Source organism: Rhinatrema bivittatum, chromosome 11 (assembly GCF_901001135.1).
Source record: "Rhinatrema bivittatum chromosome 11, aRhiBiv1.1, whole genome shotgun sequence".
Lineage (NCBI taxonomy): Eukaryota > Metazoa > Chordata > Amphibia > Gymnophiona > Rhinatrematidae > Rhinatrema > Rhinatrema bivittatum.
The window spans coordinates 5,038,376-5,058,855 of NC_042625.1; the positions used below are offsets into that span (position 1 = coordinate 5,038,376).

The 20,480-nt window shown below is 42.0% G+C and overlaps 1 protein-coding gene across 1 annotated transcript in view; it reads right to left on the reverse strand.

Annotated features, from left to right (window-relative positions):
• Positions 1 to 6,615, reverse strand: part of TBC1D10A (TBC1 domain family member 10A) — a 165,288-nt gene extending 158,673 nt beyond the window's left edge. The window contains exon 1 of the mRNA XM_029619762.1: positions 6,145 to 6,615. Coding sequence (XP_029475622.1) covers positions 6,145 to 6,359 — 215 coding nt within the window. The 5' untranslated portion in view covers positions 6,360 to 6,615. The remainder of the gene's footprint in view (positions 1 to 6,144) is intronic.
• Positions 6,616 to 20,480: the final 13,865 nt, after the last annotated feature.

Genomic DNA, 20,480 nt, shown 5'->3' on the forward strand with positions numbered 1-20,480 from the left:
CATAAGAACTGTCCGCCTATAATTTCGATATTGAGCAAAATAAACAAACTATACGCATATCTATACACTCAATATGACAGCTGGGGACTCCCACACAGCATGGCTAATTCAGCTGCTTATCTACTTGAAAAAAGCAAGTTTGCTTACCGTCAACTGTGTTTTCCGTAGATAGCCAATGAATTAGCCATGCTGACCCGCCCGCCTCCCTGGACAGTTATGACATGGCATACTAGCTTGCTTTGATACGGACTGAGGAGCCTCAGGCAAACGCAGGAAGATATACAAGAGGGAGCACTAGCTGAAAGACTTTGCTAATCTTAGCGAGCTCTGCCACCTAGTGGCATGGAGGACGTACCCAGACAGCATGGCTAATTCAGCTGCTTATCTATGTGAAAATTTAAATCTCCCATTATTACTGCACTACCAATTTGGTTAGCTTCCCTAATTTCTCTTAGCATTTCATTGCCCGTCTCACCATCTTGGACAGGTGGACGGTAGTATACTCCTACCACTATACTCTTCCCCAACACACAAGGGATTTCTACCCATAAAGATTTGATTGTGCATTTAGTCTCATGCAGGATGTTTATACTGTTGGACTCTATGCCACCCACACACAAAGCGCCACGCCGCCTCGTGGATGGCTCCTCTCTGTCATTGCAATATAATTTGTACCCCTGTATAGCACTGTCCCATTGGTTAGCCTCCTTCCACCATGTCTCTGAGATGCCAATTAAGTCTATGTCATCATTCACTGCTACACATTCTAATTCTCCCATCTTACTTCTTAGACTTCTGGCATTAGCATACAAACATTTCAAAGTTTGTTTGTTTGTATTTTCATTATGCTTTTTAATTGATAGGAATAAATAAGAATTTTTTTTAGCTCAGGTGAGTTTTTAGTTACAGGCACTTAAGAAAAGTAGTCTAATATCGGAAACTCACTGTTGGGATGCTCCAATTCTAATGCGTCATTAGTATCCTATGAAGATACCTCACTCTGAACCATGCACTGCACTGCTGAGCGACTGTCGGCTTTCCCCTTTGTTCTAGTTTAGCGCCAGCAGTCTGGTTCCACCCTGGTTAAGATGGAGACCATCCCTTCAATAGACTCCCCCCTTCCCCAAAAGGTTCCCCAGTTCCTTACAAAACGGAATCCCTGTTCCTTGCACCATAGTCTCATCCACGCATTGAGACTCCGGAGCTCTGGCTGTCTCTGGGAACCTACACGTGGAACAGGGAGCATTTCAGAGAATGCTACCCTGGAGGTTCTGGATTTAAGCTTTCTACCTAACAGGCCGATACAGTACAGTGCCCTCCGACAGAGCGCACTGTTAACCTGTCATTGGACGTGTATTTTCCCTTACCCCTTATTCAGTAAGGGGCGGAAAACGCGCATCCAACCCGCCGAACCTAATAGCGCCCTCAACATGCAAATGCATGTTGATGGCCCTATTAGTTATGCCCACACGATTCAGTAAGTAAAATGTGCAGCCAAGCCGCACGTTTTACTTTCAGAAATTAGCGCCTACCCAAAAGGTAGGCGCTAATTTCTTCGGGCACTGGGAAAGTGCACAGAAAAGCAGTAAAAACTGCTTTTCTGTGCACCCTCCGACTTAATATCACGGCGATATTAAGTCGTAGGTCCCGAAGGGTAAAAAAAGTAAAAGAAAAAAAATTTGAAGTCGGCCGGCGGCTGTTGGGTCGAAAACCGGATGTTCAATTTTGCCAGCGTCCGGTTTCCGAGCCCGTAGCTGTCAGCAGGCATGAGAACAGACGCCGGCAAAATTGAGCATCGGCTGTCAAACCCGCTGACAGCCGCCGCTCCAGGCCAAAAGGAGGCGCTAGGGACGCACTAGTGTCCCTAGCGCCTCCTTTTGCCCGTTTCTACCGCCGGACCTAATTTAAATACTGCAATGCGTGCACAGGCGAGTGGCCTGTGCGCGCGCCGGGAGAGCGGGCGTTCGCCCGTTTTCCTGCAGACTTTACTGAATCGGCCTGTAAGAGCCTAAATTTGGCTTCCAGAACCTCCCGCCCACATTTTCCTGTGTCGTTGGTGCCCACATGTACCACGACAGCCGGCTCCTCCCCAGCACTGTCTAAAATCCTCTCTAGGTGATGCGTGAAGTCCACCATCTTCGCACCAGTTAGGCATATTACCAGGCGATCCTCACGCCCACCAGCCACCCGGCTGTCTACATTTCTAATAAATCGAATCACCAACTATAACGGCCGACCTAACCCTTCCCTCCTGGGTAGTAGCCCTTGCAGATACATCCTCGGTGCGAAAGGACAATGCACCACTGGAGAGCAGGTTCTTGCTACAGGATCCTTTCCTGCTGCACCAGGTTGATGCTCTCCGATCGTGAGACCTTCTTCCTCCAAGGCAGCACCAGTGCTGCCAGTCTGAAGTTGGGACTTGGCTACTATGTCCCTGAAGGTCTCATCTATATACCTCTCTGCCTGCCTCAGCTCCTCTAGATCTGCCACTCTAGCTTCCAGAGATCAGACTCATTTTCTGAGAGACAGAAGCTCTTTGCATCGGATGCACGTGTACAATTTCTCACTGGCAGGTAAAAAAAAAATCTTACATGTGACACTCGATGCAAAAGACTGGGAGACCCCCCTCTTGCTGCTGGACTGCTGCCTTCATCTCAAATTTGTTAAGTTCTTGGTTAAGTTTTAGGTTGCTATGGGAGTAGGAATGCGTCTAATTAGCGACCATTAAATGTATTAGTGTATTCACTATATGTCTGGTAGTGGCCTATAAGGGAATGATCAAACTCTCAATAAAGTGTGGGGAATTCGTGAAGTTAAGTTAAAAGGCTGATTTTTGGGTTTGAGTATGAAAGTGGCACCTGCCTATAAATTAGAGGATGAGCTAGGGGTGGGTGGGAGGGTTGGGAAATACAAACACTAACTTCTGCTTATTAGCTGCCTTACTATTAAAAGTACAAAACACACTAAATATACCCCAATAGTTTACTCCTCCCCAGTACTTTAAAAAAAACAAAACAAAAAAAAACTGATTCCTTTCAGCTACAAGCAAGGTTATCCTCTTCTCAGTGCTCCCACTGGATTGTGAAGTCATCAAGTTCTTAGCCAGGTAGACATAGGAAAGCCAGTGCTTACCCATGGGGGTGAGATACAAGAAATAGATCAACCAGGGCTTTTTTCAAGGGATACTTCTCAATATCAGATTACCAAATTCTTTTCCTCTGCCTGCTTGATTTGCCCTGTGATCCCTCAAAAGAAAAAAATAAAGAGCACCCTACATTTTCCCAGAAAGACAGCACCAAGATCAACTTTTGGGGATCTGTCAGGTAATTGTGACCCAGACTGACCACTATCGGAGACAGGATACTGAATGCGATGGGCCTTGGTCTGACCCAGCATGGCATTTCTTATTTTGGTGCTACAGAAAGGGAACATTGGCTCCCAAACAGATCATTCTAATGAAAAGCATTATGTGCTATTTGTAATGTAAATTCTACAAAATGCTGTTATTGCTCTCTACACCCTCCACACCTTTCATGGAGTATGTTCAGATAGTTCATACCATTCTCATGTTAGAAAAACACCCAGTGAAACATAGTAATTATGATAAAGACCAAAATGGCCTATCCAGTCTATCCAACTGAGATTTGTCCAGCTTGGATAGATGTGCATATGATGTCTCGCATGCAACCCAATATCAACCCCCCTCTCCCCTCTGTCTCTTACCTGACCCTCTCAGCCTTTTTTCTACTAGTATTTATTTAGATTTATATTCCGCTTCAAAGCAGATTATGTTCAGGTATTTCCCTATCCCCAGATGGCTTACAATCTAAGTTTGTACCTGAGGCAATGGAGGTACAAGATCACAAGGAGCAACAGTGGGACTTGAACCCTGGTCTCCTGGTTCATAGCCCACGGCTCTAACCATTTAGGCTAATCCTCCACTCCTAGTACTGTCCCATTCCTGTCCCAAACATATCCAAAATACACTAGAATGATGGCCTCTATCGCCTCCACTGGTGGCTATTTCAGGCCTTGCCATCTTCAACTTGGCTTACCTCATCATGTTTTACCACCTAGCCTTACACCAATCCCCACAGCCAAAGACATTAAGGCTGTTGTAAAATAGTTAACCTACCCATTCTCACTGAAATTTGGCCTTCCTGGAAGCCTGATACCATTATGTTACTGTTTATGGTTTGAAGCGCCACTCTGTGCAGGTTACCCCAATGCTTTATTACCATTTCGCTTGTCCTATGATTCTTTGAATTCCAGTACCATTTTTGCCTCCATTCCATGCATCAGATTCAGAGGACTGGTAATAATCTCGCACTGTTCTCCCCCCAAAATTCTAAACTTAATATTTTGAAAGCACTTATAGAGATGGACATTCTTAAGAGCTGCAGGGGTACAAAAATCACCAGCTACGGCTGACACCAAGAAATTAAACACAACCCTAACTTTACAAACACTGCTTCATCAATAAAACTCCTTTATAGGCATCCATGAATGCATCAAATCCCAGATCAGAATGGATGGATTCTGCAAATTCATCTCTCACTGATCACCCATTCTTCAACTTTGAGACCACGACCAAACACAGGATATGAACTGCTTTATAACAAGTATGGTGGTTAAGTCCTATACACTTTGTTTTGAAAACAGTAGCGATAATGATTGAACACATAGCAACCTAGTTCCCCATTCTCTCCTGAGCAGTTTACACAGCCAGTTCAACAACTAAATGTCCACAAACCAATAATAGCTGACCTTTCCTACTGTAAGGATCACTCCCCTGCTGAGCTTGCCAAAGGGTGGCACTTTCAATTATTTTCCAACACACCAAACAATATTCACTTCTCACAACCTCCAGTTTCCTGTCAACCATTTGTAGCTTACAAGTAACATTTTTAAGTAATGAAAGCTCAGGGTACCCACATCTTCTCCAACAGCAATGAACACAAACTATATTGAAGTAATAACATGTAAGACTCATATGTCTGAGTAGTAACCCAGTCTCCAGAGAATGGAGCAGTTGATAGGGAAAATGAAAAGGAAAGAGAAGAAGATCTCATTGTGCAGTATACAGCCTATAGAAATGAGAGAAAGAGCACCAAAAATACAAAATTACAAGTGTAATGTACTTTGTGCTTCTGGCCCTTTACATTTATTAAAATATGAGGTACTTGATCATTAATAATTCTCCAAGCCAGGCCAACCAAAGTTGTAATACAAGATTTCACAAATAGGCACAATAAATAATCAAAGAACAGTAACACACACATGAAACAAAAAAAAAAAAAAAGAGGTATTTAGGGTTGTGAACCAGGACTGCCCTACTTACCTTGCTAATTTGTTCTCTGTCTATTCTAATTTGCAGAGCTTTCATTCTACATATATGCATTTACTTACTGTACCAGCTATTAAATATGCACATTTGCAATCTACTCTAGAGCTACTCCATCACAGGCACTGCCGTCTGGAATGCCCTACCCACTGAGTTTGGGGCTGTATCCAACTATGGTCCATGTCAAAAGCAACTTAAGAGTCTCTTGTTTGTGAAAGCTTTTAGTTAGTTTTACTGGTTATGCTATGTATTCGTTATTGCTTAGCACAGGTGTACTGTTGTAGGCAGAATATAAGTGCTCTGAAATAAAGACAAAATAAAGACGAAGCTTCTTATAGAAATGAAAAGCTTTTCTATTCTAGACAAAGCTATGAAAGAAAAGGACTGGCTGACGCTTATCGGCATTTACAGAGTCCCACGAGCTGAAGTCCAAGAAAAGTCAGCACAATAACTCGCAGGCTTACTGTCATCACAGGAGAAGTGGGAAAGAAGGAATCATGGATTTCCTAGGGCTTGACAAGTTATAGCAACAGGAAGTGGAGGAAGAGATAGAGTAGGGAAACGCTCTCCGGAACGGCACTCCCACTTACTCTACATCTCCGAGGTTCACAGACCAGCCAGTCACATTAACAACACGAGTTTATGTTCTCCGCCGCGCTACGAGAATTATTGGATCAGTAAATAAAGAAGCCTCCTTCTTCCCCTTTTCGCCAGGGGCTGCTCAGCTTTCACGTCTATTCCAGCCTCCTCCTCCCCCAGCGGAGAGGACACAGGCAGCCACCCCTCTCCCCACTACTCACGGCTTCTCGGCGCCTTCGGAGCCCACGATAAAGCCGAAGCGATCGACCTTCTTCTCGCTCGTGTAGCCGTTGATCTCAGAGTCGGAGCCCAGTGAGCTGACCTCGTCCCCCGCCAGCGAGCCCCGCTCCAGGTCGCTAAGAGTCTCCCGGGTGCCGCTGAGGCTGCCGGCGCCGGCGGGAGCGCACAGCCCATTCTCCTCGGAGCTCTTCGCCATGGCCAGGACGCCCGTTCACCAGCCGTGGGGCCGAGGAGGAGGAGGCGGCGGCGGCGGCCGCTCCATCGCGCGCGCAGTCTCTTCCCCGCACCCCTAAGGCCGCTGTCTATCCTCAGGAGATGAGGGTGGGGCTACGCGCAGCTTCTCCCACGGGACGGGAACACGGCGCTTACTTCCGGGAGCTCGGTCTCGCCTCGCCCAGCCCTTCTGATCTCCCGCCCCCTCACGTTACCTCGAGGAGCAGCGCCAGCGAGAACCCGCCCTTTACCGCCCTCCCCTTCGCCTCCTAGCCAACCGCTGCGCGAGACCCTCAGCCGCGAGCTCAACGTCCGTTCACCAGCAGTCAGTTCGGCTGCCAATCAATCCTCCCGGGCACCGCCCCCCCTCCTCAAGCTGTGGCTCGGCGCTAAGGGCCGCCAGGGAGGGGCAGTTCCGTGGGGAAGGAGGGAAAGCTCCGGTCTATCAGAGCCAGCAACTGCTACAACTAACCGACAGGAAAAATGACTGGACTACTGCCGATAAATGCGTCCTTTCCCGCGCCAGCCCTTTACACGATCGAGCTTTATTATAATTAAAAAAAAAAACCCCCAATCTATGATTACAGACGCGGACATTTCATGGTGAATTTGTTCCAACCCTCTGCTTTCTATGAGTGGTGCGTCAGGTTTACCGTTTTTCCAAGTAACAGTTTCAGGCGTTAAGTCATAAGAATGTAGAAACAAAATAAGAAATCTAAAACCAACACAGTTCATAGTTTTTTAGTGTTTGCACATGCAAACTCTTCCATTACCGGTTTAATGCAGCTTCACAACTGAGAGCAGGCATGCTAGAAATACTTCAGGAATAAACAAGGTATTATCAGATAAAGAAAAACCTTTGGAAATAGACCTTATGGTGCAACATCTAGACCAGATTGACTATTTCTTCTGCTATAGATCCACACATCAATTATTAAATTCACATTTCCAAGGACAGCACGAGCTGGAAGAAAGAAGCTTCTGTAGATTAGCATCCATGTACCTGGCACCACCACAGAGCAGGGACTGGATTGTTTGTACAGTGCTGTGCGTATCATGTAGCACTATAGAAATGTTAATGAGTAGGATCCTAAAAGGTCAAATAGATTCCATGCTTAACCCAGGGATAAGCAGTGAATTTCCCCTAATCCCCTTTAATTGTTTATGGACATTTCTTCCAGGAACTTGTCCAAACCTTTTTTTTAAACCCAGCTACTCTAACCACTTTCATCATATCCTCCAGCAACACATTTCAGAGTTCAATTATGTGTTAGGAGAAAATATTATTTTTCTCATTTATCTTAAATGTATCCTCTAGTAACTTCACTAAATGGCTCCTGGTCTTTGCTCTTTTTGAAAGTGTAAACAACCAATTTACATTGAACTGTTCCACTATATTCATTATTTTATAGTCCTCTGTCCTAACTCCCTTCAGCTGTCTTCTCCAACCAGAAAGTCTGCAAAGGAGTTAGGTGGACTGTTAGATGATCGAGGGGGTAAAGAGGCACTTAGAGAAGATAGGGCCATCATGGAAAGATTAAACAATTTCTTTGCTTCAGTGTTTACGGAAGAGGGAAAGATACCCATTCTGGAGAAGGTTTTCATAGGTAATGATTCAGATGCACTGAACCAAATCACAGTGATCCTAGAAGATGTAGTAGGCCTGATTGACAAACTGAAGAGTAGTAAATCACCTGGACCAGATGGAATTAACACCAGGGTCGTGAAGGAACTAAAAAATGAAAGTTCAGATGTATTAGGAAAAATTTTTAACCTATCATTAAAATCATCCATTGTACCTGAAGACTGGAGGGTGGCTAATGTAACGCCAATATTTAAAAAGGGTTCCGGGGCGATCCGGGAAACTACAGACCGGTTAGCCTGACTTCAGTGCCAGGAAAAATAGTGGAAAGTGTTCTAAAGATCAAAATCACAGAACATATAGAAAGACATGGTTTAATGGAACAAAGTCAGCATGGCTTTACCCAAGGCAAGTCTTGCCTGACAAATCTGCTTCACTTTTTTGAAGGAGTTAATAAACCCCTTGGATAAAGGCGAACTGGTAGATGTAGTGTACTTGGATTTTCAGAAGGCATTTGACAAAGTTCCTAGGAAAAGTAAAAAGTAATGGGATAGGTGATGATGTCCTTCGTGGATTACAAACTGGTTAAAAGAAAGAGAGTAGGATTAAATGGACAATTTTCTCAGTGGAGGGGGGGGGTGAGCAGTGGAGTGCCTCAGGGATCTGTATTGGGACCCTTACTTTTCAATATATTTATAAATGATCTGGAAAGGAATACAACAAGTGAGGTAATCACATTTGCAGATGATACAAAATTATTCAGAGTAGTTAAATTACAAGCAGATTGTGATACATTACAGTAGGACCTTATGAGACTGGAAAATTGGGCATCCAAATGGCAGATTAAATTTATTGGGGATAAGTGCAAGGTGATGCATATAGGGAAAAATAACCCATGCTATATTTACACAATGTTAGGTTCCATATTAGGAGCTACCACCCAGGAAAGAGATCTAGGCATCATGGTGAATAATATATTGAAATAGTTGGCTCAGTGTGCTGCAGCAGTCAAATAATCAAACAGAATGTTAGGAATTATTAGGAAGGGAATGGTGAATAAAACGGAAAATGTCATAATGCCTCTGTATCGCTCCATGGTGAGACCACATCTTGAATACTGTGTACAATTTTGGTCGCACATCTCAAAAAAGATATAGTTGCGATGGAGAAGGTACAGAGAAGGGCGACCAAAATGATAAAGGGGATGGAACAGCTCCCCTATGAGGAAAGGCTGAAGAGATTAGGACTGTTCAGCTTGGAGAAGAGTCGGCTGAGGGGGGATATGATAGAGGTGTTTAAAATCATGAAAGGTCTAGTACGGGTAAATGTGAATCGGTTATTTACTCTTTCAGATAACAGAAGGACTAGGGGGGCACTCTATGAAGTTAGCATGCGGCACATTTAAAACTAATCTGAGAAAGTTCTTTTCACGCAACCCACAAACTCTGTAATTTGTTGCCAGGGGATGTGGTTAGTGCAGTTAGTGTAGCTGTGTTTAAAAAAGGTTTGGAAAAGTTCTTGGAGAAGTCCATTACCTGCTATTAATCATGTTAAAAGAATTAGCCCCTGCTACTACTAGCAACGGTAACATGAAATAGACTTAGTTTTTGGGTACTTGCCAGGTTCTTATGGCCTGGATTGGCCACTGTTGGAAACAGGATGCTGGGCTTGTTGAACCCTTGTTCTGACCCAGTATGGCATGTTCTTATATTCTTAAGAGCCTTTCCTCTTAAAGGAATCGTTCCATCCCTTTTATCATTTAGGTCACCTTTCTCTGTACATTTTCTAATTCCACTATATCTTGTTTGAGATGCGATGACTAGAACTGCACACAATACTCAAGGTGCAGTCACACCATGGAGCAATACAAAGGCATGATGATATTCTCTGTTTTATTTTCCATTTTCTTTCCTAATAATTCCTAGCATTCTATTTATCTTGACTGCTACAGCACACTGAACAGAGGCATTTCATTATATTATTCATGATGATGTCTAGATCCTTTTGCTAGGTGATGACACCCAAAGTGAAATCTTGCATGGTGTAGCTATAATTTGGGTTGTTCTTTCCTACATCCATTACTTTGAACTTGTTCACATTAAATGTATTCTGCCAGTTGGAGGCCCAGTCTCCCAAGATCATTTTGCATTTTCCCACAATTCTCTGGTAAGTTAACAACTGTGAATAATTTACTATCCTCAGCAAATTTGATCAGCTTACTTGTTGTTTCCATATCTAGGCTATTTATGAATATGGTAAAAAGCAGCACTCCTAGTACTCCACTATTCACCTTTCTCCATTGAGAAAACTAATCATTTAGTCCTACTCTCTGTTTTCTATCTTTTAACCAGTTCTCAATCCACAATAGAACATGACCTACCACATGAATTTTTAATTTCCTCAAGAGTCTCTCATGGAGTACTTTGTCAAACACTTTCTGAAAATCCAGATACCCTATATCAACTGGCTCACTTTTATCCACATGCTTATTTACATCTTCAAAAAATGTAGCAGATAGTTGAAGTAAGACTTCCTTGGCTAAATCCATGTTAACTTTGCTCATTAAAGTTTGTCTATCTAGATCAGGGGAGGCCAATTCTGGTCCTCAAGTGCCATAAACAGGCCAGAATATCCACAATGAATATTTATGAGAGATTTGTAAACAGTGGAGGCAGTGCATGCAAATCTCTCTCATGCATATTCATTGTGGATATCCCGAAAACCTGGTCTGTATGTGGCTCTTGAGGACCAGAGTTGGCCACCCCTGATCTATTTGTTCAACAATTTTGTTCTTTAGAATAGTTGAAACCATTGCTTCTCAACCCAGTCCTTGGGGCACACCTAGCCAGTCAGGTTTTCAGGATATCCACAACGAATATGCGCGAGCTAAATTTGCATGCACTGCCTCCATTTTTCCCCCAAGAACGATGCACAATTCTTTACTCGAGGGATATAAATACCATGAAAAAATAAACAAGATATCACCTCAGATAACTGAATATACCATATTATTATCACCAAATATTTGATGGAAAAAATATATTTTCTCTCAGTATTAAGTAATTTTAATCTTCCATAAAAAGGAAAATATTTTTACCACAAAAAGTATTTTTGGGAAAGAAGAGGAAGGTTTCATACAATTTCATTATATCCCCGCATCCAGCAGTGGGGACAATTAAATGGATGGAATATTGGAACATCGATTTGGGCGAAGATATATTCAGATAAGTCTAAAGCGGAAATCAGTCCGTAAAACAGTGTCTCTTCAATATGTGAGAATATCTAATGTCGGCGTTTTTGGAAAAGTTCGGCGTTTTGTAAATCAAAATGCAATTTGGCATAGATATATAGTCAAATAAACCTTTTATCTTTCACTAAATTCACGATATACACGCGAAAAATATAACAAGAACTCACAGGTTGCAGGAGGTCGGTTTATGATTAGAATCGCTATACTCTGCTGGATGCAGGGATATAGTGAAATTGTATGAAACCTTCCTCTTCTTTCCCAAAAATATTTTTTGTGGTAAAAATATTTTCTTTTTTATGGAAGATTAAAATTACTTAATACTGAGAGAAAATATATTTTTTCCATCAAATATTTGGAGATAATATGGTATACTCAGTTATCTGAGGTGATATCTTGTTTATTTTTCCCCCAGCACTGACATCAGGCTCACTTAGTTTCGCAGATCATCGCCATTCCTTTTCAGATCATTCTTAACATTCTATTTGCTTTTGTGACACCACTGAGTACTGAGCAGAGGATTTCAATGTATTGTCTACAAGAGCTCTGAGGCAGAGGCGTTGCTAGGTCTTCCTTTTCCTCCCTCTCCAAACTCATAGGGTTGTCCACTTTTCCACAGACCAGAACTGGACACTTGAGAACTAGGGGGAGGGAGTATCCTGACCACATGATCCTCCCCTGTTTTACATAAATGTGCCACCATTGCCCCTGAACCGGCCTCCTCTGCTCGTCCCCCCCCCCGTTCCTTGTATTCCCAGGACAGTGGCAATGAATAGTCTTACAATGGATCAACAGAACCAACAGGGCCACCAATGATGAGTGATGCGCTTATGATTCAACATGAAAATAAAGGATAATAATCTGCATTCTATTAATTGTGTGCAATGCTCATTTTTCTCTATGTTATAGAAATATGAGTGCTTCGATCATCCACCCTCTTCACTGACCTCTTCTTAAGGTGCTCCTGGCTGAGGGATCCAGACATAGCATAGCACAGCAGATAACCACTTTCATACAGCCTCTCTTTGGATTACAATATTGAAGACATTTAAAAATTGTGTTGTCTTTAATTTGATGTTGCAAACAAATTGACAATGAATCCTCTGAAAAAAGAATTACAATTACAATATAGTAAATCATACCAAAATAGCGCTAACTGCCAGCACTCAAACAGTAACAACTCTATTTGTGAAAAGGCAACACTACAAACATTACACCAGACCGAACTGCTATATTTTATTTATTTATTTAAAAACTTTTCTATACCGTCGCTAAGTTATATACCATCGCAACGGTTTACAAATAGGCACATAGACTAAGGTTAGTAAATCTAGGATATCATACATTCTAACAGGTGCCAATAAAGTTCAGTTACAATTTCATAAATAAAGTCATTATTTGAGTAATGTTGGTCAAGTCCAGGTATATTATTGAGTTACTATCTCTTTGAGATATTACTTCTTAAATGTAGGATTGAGTAAATTCATTCTCATCTGCATTACTCTGTACTTTCATTCTCTACCCTCCACACTCTTTAGTGAAGGCTTTTTTAAAGAGCCATGTTTTTAAATTTTTCTTAAAAGTTTTGAGATTATTCCGTAATCTGAGTTCAGGGGGCATCATGTTCCATAGTATGGGCCCAGCCAATGATAAAGCCCTTTCTCTCACTTGGGTTAATTTTGCTGACTTTACTGAAGGGATTGTTAGTAGTGCTTTGTTTGCTGAGCGGAGGTTTCTTTGTGGAACGTGTACTCGTAAGGCTGTGTTTAGCCAGTATGCTTCTTTATCATATATTAGTTTGTGTATGGTGCATAAGGCCTTGTATTTTATCCTGTATTCGATGGGTAACCAATGTAAGTCTGCTAGAGTTTCGGTTACATGGTACCTCCTCTTTTTTCCCGTCAGTATTCTGGCTGCAGTATTTTGAAGTATCTGGAGTGGTCTTATCGATGAGCTTGGGAGTCCTAGTAAGAGTGCATTGCAGTAGTCAGTGCTGGAAAAGATAAGTGTTTGCAATACTGTTCTGAAGTGGGCAGGTGTGAGTAATGGTTTCAATCTTCTGAGGACCATAAGTTTTGCGTAGCCTTCTCTTACTTTTATAGATATGTGTTACTTCAGGTTGATTTCTGGGTCCATTATTACTCCCAGATTCCTTACTTTTTCAGCTAGCTCAATTTTTTGGTTATTTCTTAGGGTTATTGGTGTTTGAATGATTTCAGTATGTTTTCTCTCTAGGTGAAGGAATTCAGTTTTGTCAATGTTGATGACCAGTTCCATTTGGTTTAGTAGTTGTTTAATTATGTCTAGGTACATGTTGGCTAGACTTAATGTTTTTTCAGTTGTGTCGTCTATTGGTAGAATTAATTGAATGTCGTCTGCGTAAATGTAATGTATTATCCCTAGGCCTGCCAGCAGATGACATAAGGGTAGCATATATATGTTAAAGAGGGTAGCAGACAGCACTGAACCCTGAGGTACTCCTGTTTCAAGTTTAAATTTTTCTGATAATGAGTTTTTTATCTGGACTTGAAAGAAACTATTGTTTAGGTAGGATCTGAACGAGTTTATTGTTTTGTCACATAATCCAATTTCTTCAAGTCTTTTTAGTAGTATTCTGTGGTTTACTTATCAAAGGCTGCAGATAAGTCGAGCATTATAAGGATGTAATGTTTACTGTTATCAAAACCTCTTAGTATGTTGTCTGTTAGAGAGAGAAGTAATGTCTCAGTGCTTAGTGTTTTCGGAAGCCGTGTTGTGACGGGTACAGTATATTATTATTGTCTAGGTGTTCAGCTAGCTGTTTCTGTACTGTTTTCTCTATTAATTTTGCTAATAATGGGAGGTTTGAGACTGGGCGGTAGTTAATGAGGATTAGTGGGTCACTGTTTTTCTTTTTGATGATTGGTTTAATGATTGCCCCTTTTAGTGTATCTGGCATTAATCCTTCAGTTAGGGATAGGTTTATGATATTAGTTAGTGTTGGGGTTACTACATTGGTAATATTTTTTTCTCAGTTGTTGGTATTGTATCGATTTTATGTGGAGCATGTGGAGGAAAATGTGGGAGGGAGGTTCTGGAAGCCAAATTTAGGCTCTTAGGTAGAAAGATTAAATCCAGAACCTCCAGGGTAGCATTCTCTGAAATGCTCCCTGTTCCACGCGCAGGTCACCAGAGGCAGGCAGAGCTCCGGAGTCTCAATGCGTGGATGAGACGATAGTGCAAGGAAGAGGGATTCAGTTTTGTTAGGAACTGGGGAACCTTTTGGGGAAGGGGGAGTCTCTTCCGAAGGGATGGGCTCCACCTTAACCAGGGTGGAACCAGACTGCTGGCGCTAACCTTTAAAAAGGAGATAGAGCAGCTTTTAAACTAGAACAAAGGGGAAAGCCGACAGTCGCTCAGCAGCGCATAGTTCGGAGAGAGGTATCTTTAAAGGATACTAATGATGCATTAGAATTAGGGCATCCCGACAGTGAGGTTCCAATAATTAGAAAAGTAGTCCAAGTGCCTGTAACTAAAAACTCACCTGAGCTCAAAAATTCTAACTTATCCCTATCAATTAAAAAGCAGAATAAAAATACATACAAAAAACAAACTTTGAAATGTTTGTATGTTAATGCCAGAAGTCTAAGTAGTAAGATGGGAGAATTAGAATGTATAGCAGTAAATGATGACAGACTTAATTGGCATCTCAGAGACATGGTGGAAAGAGGATAACCAATGGGACAGTGCTATACCGGGGTACAAATTATATCGCAATGACAGGGAGGAGCACTCGGGAGGAGGTGTGGCGCTTTATGTCCGGGATGGCATAGAGTCCAACAGGATAAACATCCTGCATGAAACTAAATACAAAATTGAATCTTTATGGGTAGAAATCCCTTGTGTGTCAGGGAAGACTACAGTGATAGGGGTATACGACCGTCCACCTGGTCAAGATGGTGAGATGGACAGTGAAATGCTAAGAGAAATTAGGGAAGCTAACCAAATTGGTAGTGCGGTAATAATGGGAGACTTCAATTACCCCAATATAGACTGTGTAAATGTATCATCGGGTCACACTAGAGAGATAACGTTCCTGGATGGAATAAATGATAGCTTTATGGAGCAATTGGTTCAGGAACAGACGAGAGAGGGAGCAATTTTAGATCTAATTCTCAGTGGAGCACAGGACTTGGTGAGAGAGGTAATGGTGGTGGGGCCGCTTGGCAATAGTGATCATAATATGATCAAATTTGATTTAATGACTGGAAAAGGAACAGTGTGCAAATCCAAGGCACTCGTGCTAAACTTTCAAAAGGGAAACTTTGAGAAAATGAGAAAAATTGTTAGAAAAAAACGGAAAGGAGCAGCTACAAAAGTAAAAAATGTCCAAGAGGCGTGGTCATTGTTCAAAAATACCATTCTAGAAGCACAGTCCAGATGTATTCCACACATTAAGAAAGGTGGAAAGAAGGCAAAACGATTACCGGCATGGTTGAAAGGGGAGGTGAAAGAAGCTATTTTAGCCAAAAGATCTTCATTCAAAAATTGGAAGAAGGATCCAACAGAAGAAAATAGGATAAAGCATAAACACTGGCAAGTTAAATGTAAGACATTGATAAGACAGGCTAAGAGAGAATTTGAAAAGAAGTTGGCTGTAGAGGCAAAAACTCACAGTAAAAACTTTTTTAAATATATCCAAAGCAGAAAGCCTGCGAGGGAGTCAGTTGGACCATTAGATGATCGAGGGGTTAAAGGGGCACTTAGAGAAGATAAGGCCATTGCGGAAAGATTAAATGATTTCTTTGTTTCGGTGTTTACTGAAGAGGGTGTTGGGGAGGTACCCATAATGGAAAAGGTTTTCATGGGTAATGATTCAGATGGACTGAATCAAATCACGGTGAACCTAGAAGATGTGGTAGGCCTGATTGACAAACTGAAGAGTAGTAAATCACCTGGACCGGATGGTATACACCCCAGAGTTCTGAAGGAACTAAAAAATGAAATTTCAGACCTATTAGTAAACATTTGTAACTTATCATTAAAATCATCCATTGTACCTGAAGACTGGAGGATAGCAAATGTAACCCCAATATTTAAAAAGGGCTCCAGGGGCAATCCGGGAAACTACAGACCGGTTAGCCTGACTTCAGTGCCAGGAAAAATAGTGGAAAGTGTTCTAAACATCAAAATCACAGAACATATAGAAAGACATGGTTTAATGGAACAAAGTCAGCATTGCTTTACCCAGGGCAAGTCTTGCCTCACAAATCTGCTTCACTTTTTTGAAGGAGTTAATAAACATGTGGATAAAGGTGAACCGGTAGATATAGTATACTTGGATTTTCAGAAGGCGTTTGACAAAGTTCCTCATGAGAGGCTTCTAGGAAAAGTAAAAAGTCATGGGATAGGTGGCGATGTCCTTTCGTGGATTGCAAACTGGCTAAAAGACAGGAAACAGAGAGTAGGATTAAATGGGCAATTTTCTCAGTGGAAGGGAGTGGACAGTGGAGTGCCTCAGGGATCTGTATTGGGACCCTTACTGTTCAATATATTTATAAATGATCTGGAAAGAAATACGACGAGTGAGATAATCAAATTTGCAGATGACACAAAATTGTTCAGAGTAGTTAAATCACAAGCAGATTGTGATAAATTGCAGGAAGACCTTGTGAGACTGGAAAATTGGGCATCCAAATGGCAGATGAAATTTAATGTGGATAAGTGCAAGGTGATGCATATAGGGAAAAATAACCCATGCTATAATTACACAATGTTGGGTTCCATATTAGGTGCTACAACCCAAGAAAGAGATCTAGGTGTCATAGTGGATAACACATTGAAATCGTTGGTGCAGTGTGCTGCGGCAGTCAAAAAAGCAAACAGAATGTTGGGAATTATTAGAAAAGGAATGATGAATAAAACGGAAAATGTCATAATGCCTCTGTATTGCTCCATGGTGAGACCGCACCTTGAATACTGTGTACAATTCTGGTCGCCGCATCTCAAAAAAGATATAATAGCGATGGAGAAGGTACAGAGAAGGGCTACCAAAATGATAAGGGGAATGGAACAACTCCCCTATGAGGAAAGACTAAAGAGGTTAGGACTTTTCAGCTTGGAGAAGAGACGACTGAGGGGGGATATGATAGAGGTGTTTAAAATCATGAGAGGTCTAGAACGGGTAGATGTGAATCGGTTATTTACTCTTTCGGATAGTAGAAAGACTAGGGGGCACTCCATGAAGTTAGCATGGGGCACATTTAAAACTAATCGGAGAAAGTTCTTTTTTACTCAACGCACAATTAAACTCTGGAATTTGTTGCCAGAGAATGTGGTTAGTGCAGTTAGTATAGCTGTGTTTAAAAAAGGATTGGATAAGTTCTTGGAGGAGAAGTCCATTACCTGCTATTAAGTTCACTTAGAGAATAGCCACTGCCATTAGCAATGGTTACATGGAATAGACTTAGTTTTTGGGTACTTGCCAGGTTCTTATGGCCTGGATTGGCCACTGTTGGAAACAGGATGCTGGGCTTGATGGACCCTTGGTCTGACCCAGTATGGCATTTTCTTATGTTCTTATCATTGATTCAACTTCTTGTTGATATTTCTATAAATGAGGACCATATGTTAACATTTCTCTTTTGCATTACGATTGCTTGTTTGCTGTTTTTTGAGAGTTTGTTTCTTAGGTTTAATATTTTGTCACTAAAAAATTTAGCTAATTCATTGCATTTTGATTCAGGAAGACTTTGAGGTGAAATTACACGCTAGCAGAATGCCTAACCTCTGTGACACATGCAGAACATAGACAAACCTTCACCAAATAGACCGTAAAGTACATACAAACAAAAGCTGAACTGGAAACTGCAATCTAGACTCTGTATGCAGTTCAACAATGGGGGGAAAAAAACAAAAACAAAACATCACCATTCCATATAAAACATCAAACTAAAATCAAGAAATCATGATGATAGTAAAACCTTACTTATAAAATGAATAAATATTTCAAAACATCTGAAGAAAAGACTATCCAATAATTAAAAAATGTTATATTATATTTCTTAGTGTCCAGTCAGATGAATCCAGAACAAGTAGGTTTATGATCCCCTATCAGCAGATGGAGACGGAGCATACTGATGCCCCAGTATATAACCTCCTCTTAGTGACATCAGCCTGCCAGTATTCTCCATCTCCAGCAGATGATAGACGTGTATCTCCCCACTGGGGATTGCTCGATTTGAGAAAAATAAGAGAATTAAAAACTAATAAAAACTAATAATAATAATTAAAAAAAAAAAAAAAAAAGAAGAAAAGAAAGGATTTGCCCTGCTTTCCTGCGGTGATACCGTAAGGTCCCTCCCCTAGTTGAGAATTCCTGAGGTTATTTCCTTGGTCCCTCAGAGGTGTGCCTTGGTCCGGCAGCTGGTTTTTTAGCTGGCGTGGACTTAGCTGTTTGTGCAGCTGAAAGGCAGAGGGCACAGGAAGCAGAGCGTGGCAGTGATGGTAAGTGCCTTCTCCCCCTAGGCCAAAGACCATCTCTGTACTCAGCCAGGTAAGGCTGAGCTCCAGGAAGTGTTTAAAAAAAAAAAAAGACAGTGAAGGAGAGTTCGGTTAGGGATTTCTTCCTCCCGGTCTCCGTTCTTAGTGCGTCATTCCAACATTTGTCCCACTCCAGGGGAGGTCAAGGGGTGTGGGCAGCCTGGCGGGTTGAGCAGCCTGAGTTGGCTAGGCCCCGCTCTAAGGCTTCTTGATTGCGTGCTGCAAGATAGGCCTCAACGGCTTTTTGCACCCTTCTTAGGCTGCCCTCTACAGGATTGTCGGTTCAGTGTGTGTGTCTCTAGCCGTGAGTCCAGTTTTTCTGGACACCTAATCAGGTTTGTTGTGCGTCCAGATTAGCGCTTACTTGTGCATCCAAGTTAAGCGTTTTGTTGTACGCCTGTCCCTTGAGCAGTGCTTATTCTATCGACACCTAGGTATTGGTAGCCTAGCATTTGGACACCTAAGTATCGGAAGCCTAGTTTTTGGACGTCCAAGTTTTGGAGGCCTTAATAAAAAAAAAACCCCAAAAAACACTCAACAAAAAACAGTTAGACACATGCTTCTGCCATTTAATGCGCCTTTGGCCATAATGGCGCCTATACTGAAAAAGGCTAAGCGCCTTTCTGTTTGCTCTGCCTGTCATATTAGGGCATCTCAGCAAGGAGTGCCCGCTAATTTGTGCCAGTGCTGTTGGGAGGCTCAGGGAGATTTATCCTCCTCTGATTTCATGAAGCCTGGTTCTTCCCAGTTGGATATCAGTCTGGGTAAAGATGGCTTACATGGGGCACCTGATTTTGGAACCCCCCTAACTGGTTCCTCTGTAGGGATGTTAGTTCTGTGAGTATGCTCCAGGTGCCTCCTGGTTTGGATACTTCCACATTTTGCTGGGTGGTATTTTTCCAGGGGTTGTAATCTTTTCTTCAGGAACAATCCTCAACTCGATCCACTACCCCTAGAATGGAAGAGCAATATGTTATGATGGGGACCGAACTTGGTTGGGGCCTTTGCAATATCTTTCTTTGCAAATGTTTGATAATGTTTGTTCAGGAGGGGATGTCTCCCAGGGTAGGGTAGGGGGAGGGGGTTATGGGTGGTGTGCAGAATGTCAGTGGATGTCTGTGATGTGATTGGGTGGTGGGTTATGGTTTGAGTATACTCTGTTTATTTTGGTCCATAGGACCTCAAAAAGGAGAGTACACGGAGGGTTGAGACAGCTGTTTTCACTATGTTGGGGGATCGTTTTTGCAGTAAACAATGGGGTTACTCTTGACGCATACTGTGTTTATCTTCCCCAAAGTCTGATTTTGATTATCCTCATGTTACTCTTTAATAAAAATGATATTGACAAAAAAAAAAGAATGGAAGAGCAATTGGGAATCTTGCCTGGACCTTCTCTTAAGCGCTGGAGTACTCTCCTAGAGTGGCGGTGGGTCAAATTTATAGAGACCTGGATGGCACGGATGATGACGCTGATCCTGATTCTCTGGAGGATGGTTAAATCCCTTCATATCTAGAACCATATAGAACTATGTTACGGTTCTTTCATAGAGATGAACTGCCAGCTTTGATCTCCCAGATCTTGGAAATGCTCGGGGTCCCTCAGGGATCCAGTGAGCCCATTTTGGTTTCCTTGCATAAAGCCTCCTGTTTTTTTTCCCAGTTTTGGAGGCCATTCAAGAATTGATTGATCTTCAGTGGGGTGCCCCAGAGGCTAATTTCCAGGTTTTGGAAGGCCTGTACCCTCTGGATCCAGT